Genomic DNA, 4,102 nt, shown 5'->3' on the forward strand with positions numbered 1-4,102 from the left:
CAGAATCATCCTGTAGTTCATGAAACACGGCAAGGAAACAACTGAGCAGCGTTCGGGTCGTCCTGGTCCATCGGAGAGGACAAAAAGGGCTGTCAAGAGGAGCTTCGAAATGGATCCCAGATTAACGACTGCAGAAGTGGCCAAAGTTGGTGGGATGAGCCCGAAATCCGTTCAACGGATTCTCCACAGATTGGGTTATCGTTGCAGAGCAGCTAGACGGAAGCCTTTATTAAGACCTGCCAACATAGTCAGACGAAAGAAGTTGGCAAGTGATATGATGACCAAGCCTCTGGACTTTTAGAAGACCGTATTGTTCTCAGTCGAATCAAGATTCGCTCAATTTTCGGACAGTGGAAGGATATGGGTCTGGAGAATGCTCACCAAGAGTTTTGGCTCAACAGATTGCAGCCAACTGTGAAGCATGGTGGTTTCAGCGTGATGGTTTGGGGAGCTGTTTGGGTTGGTGGGAGATCGAGCTTAGTGTAGTGCGTTGGCGACATAAATTTTGCGAAATACGTCGAAATATTGGAGGAAGGACTCTTGCCACTTTATTCCTCGGGTTTCGTGGACAAGAACACAACGTTGTTCCAGGAATATGGAGCACCGTGTCACACTGCTAGAAACACCCAAAAGTGGCAGGAAGAAAATGGTGTCCAGAAGTTGCCCTGGCCGAGCCAATCTCCTGACACGAACCCCATCGAAAATCTCTGGGTCATACTCGACCGGCAAGTCAATAAACAACCAAAAAGACCAACTTCGAAGAGCGATCTACTCCAAGTTTTGAAGCAAGAGTGGGCGAAAATCCCACAATCTAAAATTGACGAGATGATTATCACGATGCCCCAAAGAATCAACGAACTCCACGAAGCGAAAGGAAGATCTACTAGATATTAATTAAATTATAAATATATCAATTCATGTGAATATGACTGAACATTTTCATTTTTTGTGAAAGGTGGTGTCTATTTACTTGTGACCACTCAGTATATATATATGAGGAAGGCATATGTTTTAAATAGACAAATTATTTAAATAATGCTGTTATTGTATCATGCAGTTCGGCATGAATGAAACAAAACCTACTAAGCAGAATATTATATGGAGTTTCTGTATTTAGATTTAAAGTAAAGAAGTGTAAAACATGAAATGACTATCAACAAAATATATCACTGTACAAAATATTTTTTTTATATAAACACCTTGTCTTTGTAGGTAATAGATAACTTTACCTAATATCTCGAGTTCTTTTTCTTCATCGAACTCTTGATAAAGCGACTTTAAAAAATAGTGAATTTTTAAAATTATGGTATCAACTAGTGTAAAAATCAACTGTCTTCATTTGTCATTATTTCGCTCATTATTATTTTTTCTACTTCCATAATAGTATCTACTCCCTTCTACTCTTCTCCCGTAACGTATTAGCATAATGTTGGGTCAACTACCACCTATAACTTTTGGCTTAATTAGCGATTTTTAGCCACCTGTAGTGAGATAGTTGAAAAATGTATAATAGTTATAAAATAGTGAATATTTTAAATTATGGTATGAAGAAGCTTAAAACCAACTGTCTTTCAACATTTTTTTTTTACTCTCCACTAAAGTATTAACAAATTATCGGGTACAATACAGCCAATAACTAAGTTCAGTGGTGTTAATAGTTTATTTCCCTAGCGGGTACATTCTTCTTCGCTCATGATTGTCGATTTTTAAGCGCCTGTATTGAGATAGTTAGCAACGTATAATAGTTATAAAATAGTGAATTTTTAAATTTGTGACATCAAGAAGTGACATGTTTTTTTTGTTTTGTTTTTTGTAAATCTCTTGTGTGTATATTTGCTTAAATTGCATATCTATATATCGCCTGAAACCTGTAATTATTTTCTTTCGCGCATTGTGTGAGCTGTTGAGCATTGAAATCGAATGAAGTTTTAGCAGTAACTAATAAAGCTAATTGACGTAGATTATGTAGCAGGTAAACTCATGCTTCGCGTACAAAGCGTATTTAAACTTTAGACGTAATTATCGATTTTTGGGCGCCTGTTGGAAATTGTATTGAGATCTAATGATATTTTGTTATTTATAAGCCATGGAAAAGTAAAGAATTAACTTAAGATCCCGATCAGTCAGACCCCGCCCCCAAATTTACATTTTATTCGCCGGAAAAAAATAAAAATTTCAGAATCATTTTCTGCGCGGAAAAATATCATAAAAACTGGATAACACTGCCGTATGTAAAAAATTCAGCTGTTTCGAAATCAGTTTTTCCATTTTCGCGCGGCGCAAGTATGACGGAAGTTACGAGAAGGCCAGGACCATGTGAAGAAGCATAAATACAAAAAAAAGGAAACTGTAAAAGCTATGAAATGTGTTTACATTGTGAACCTCCAGCTATATGTACAGCAAAACATTGCCAAGTTATCTCCCAAAGTGGATTAGTGCAAAAGATCCAAAAGCCAGTAAAAAAAAAAGAGAGAGAGAGAAGGAAGAGGCAGTGCGTGATGTTCTTATGGAAATGTATGCTGGAGAGTGTTCCTTACAAGATTTGGACATTGGGATTGAAGACGTACTAGAAGAAAACCAGAAACATCTTTATTGTAATTAATTATGCATTGAAATTGATTAATAACATCATTGGGACTAAAATGACTCTAATATTTGCTAAAATCAAAGCATTCCGAATCTTTCCTTTGATTTTCTGGAAAGTCGGGAGGTAGACGATGTTTTCGCCTATTTCTCCGCGACGAGAAAGGATTCTTAAATTCTGAGAGTTACTCTCACCTTTTTAGACCATTCCGTACCTATTGCGCACTTTTCCCGTTTATTTTTGATACTTTTAAAAAAAAGTGCGCACTGCAGTTCCAAGGGTGGGTTTCTCGCTGACAGGGATATTTCCTGCATGTTTATGTTACTGAAGTAATTTTGTTAATATTATAAACGTCGTAGTTTTTGCACTCGTATGAACGTAAAAGTTCCACTGTACAACTACCCAATACTAATATTGGACTGACTGACACACAACATTATTCTTTTAATAAATTACATAGAGTTAACTCCCCCCCCCCCCAATACCAATGTGATTGTTCAATGAAATATATTTAACTATTTGTCTTTTATCTAAATTGTATTCCCTTATTTACCTTCAGATAAGTTATCACATGAAGTAGAAGACAAATCGTAATTGGTATTTAATACACTGTGAAACAGCTGTATTTTTTTAGTACTCACCTGCCTGTAAGATCCTAAAACAGAATGATATAATGCTTCAGCACTGAAACATTACAACTACATTAATAAAACAAAGAAAGTTTCTTTCTTTGACTTTCAAAGTCTATGGATTTGTGTGTATAAATATCATTTGTTTTATAGTTTATAGTTCTGAGTCATTTAAAAAATTGCATGATTAGTAATCAGTTATGGAAAGATAAAGAAATAAATGTAATTAAAATTTTGAGTTTTTCTAAAGTTAAAACTCACTCTTTATTCCATTCTTTCTTATCCTATGACTTGTCTATTTCAGTATGAAAATGATGAGAAAACCCAGAAGAAAGAGGATTCGGAATTTTTAAAGATACATGCCAAAGTTCGTGCACAGATGATTTTGTAGGATTGTGTTTGTAGGTTGTGTATATAAAGCAGCAATCTGACTGTCAATAGTGATGAAGTCATTCATGTGGAATTGTATAAACCCATATTCAAGTGAAAAATATGGATAGTGGAAGTAATGAAAGTTCCCATTATCAGTTTGTTCATTTGTGTGTATTTTAAAAGACTTTGTATTATGTATTACAGCTAGGAAGGAGGAATCCCACTGTATGTACTAATAAAAATGTGCCTTAGAGTTGCTTTGTATCACAGTATGCTTGTCAGTAAACATACCTTTAATAACTGTGTATAAAATGGTTGTTTTGTGTTAAAATAGTCCTACATAATCTTATTATTTAATACAACTAGTAGACTATTCCAACTGAAACTTCAAATATCCTTTGGATAGTTCACTGTATTTATGCTGTTTGTTTTTTCTCCAAAACACAATCTAAAATCCTATATAAAGGCCTCAAACATAAAAATTGGATCCACAGATAGCAGACCAATGTTGAGCCAA

General features: G+C 35.1%; 1 protein-coding gene across 1 annotated transcript in view; it reads left to right on the forward strand.

The window, feature by feature from the left end:
• Positions 1-3,838, forward strand: part of LOC106462028 — an 84,218-nt gene extending 80,380 nt beyond the window's left edge. Inside the window, exon 5 of the mRNA XM_013921900.2 lies at positions 3,518-3,838. Coding sequence (XP_013777354.2) covers positions 3,518-3,604 — 87 coding nt within the window. The 3' untranslated portion in view covers positions 3,605-3,838. The remainder of the gene's footprint in view (positions 1-3,517) is intronic.
• The last annotated feature ends 264 nt before the right edge of the window (positions 3,839-4,102 follow it).

This window comes from Limulus polyphemus, unplaced genomic scaffold, assembly GCF_000517525.1.
Source record: "Limulus polyphemus unplaced genomic scaffold, Limulus_polyphemus-2.1.2 Scaffold1077, whole genome shotgun sequence".
In the NCBI taxonomy this organism is placed as follows: Eukaryota; Metazoa; Arthropoda; class Merostomata; order Xiphosura; family Limulidae; genus Limulus; species Limulus polyphemus.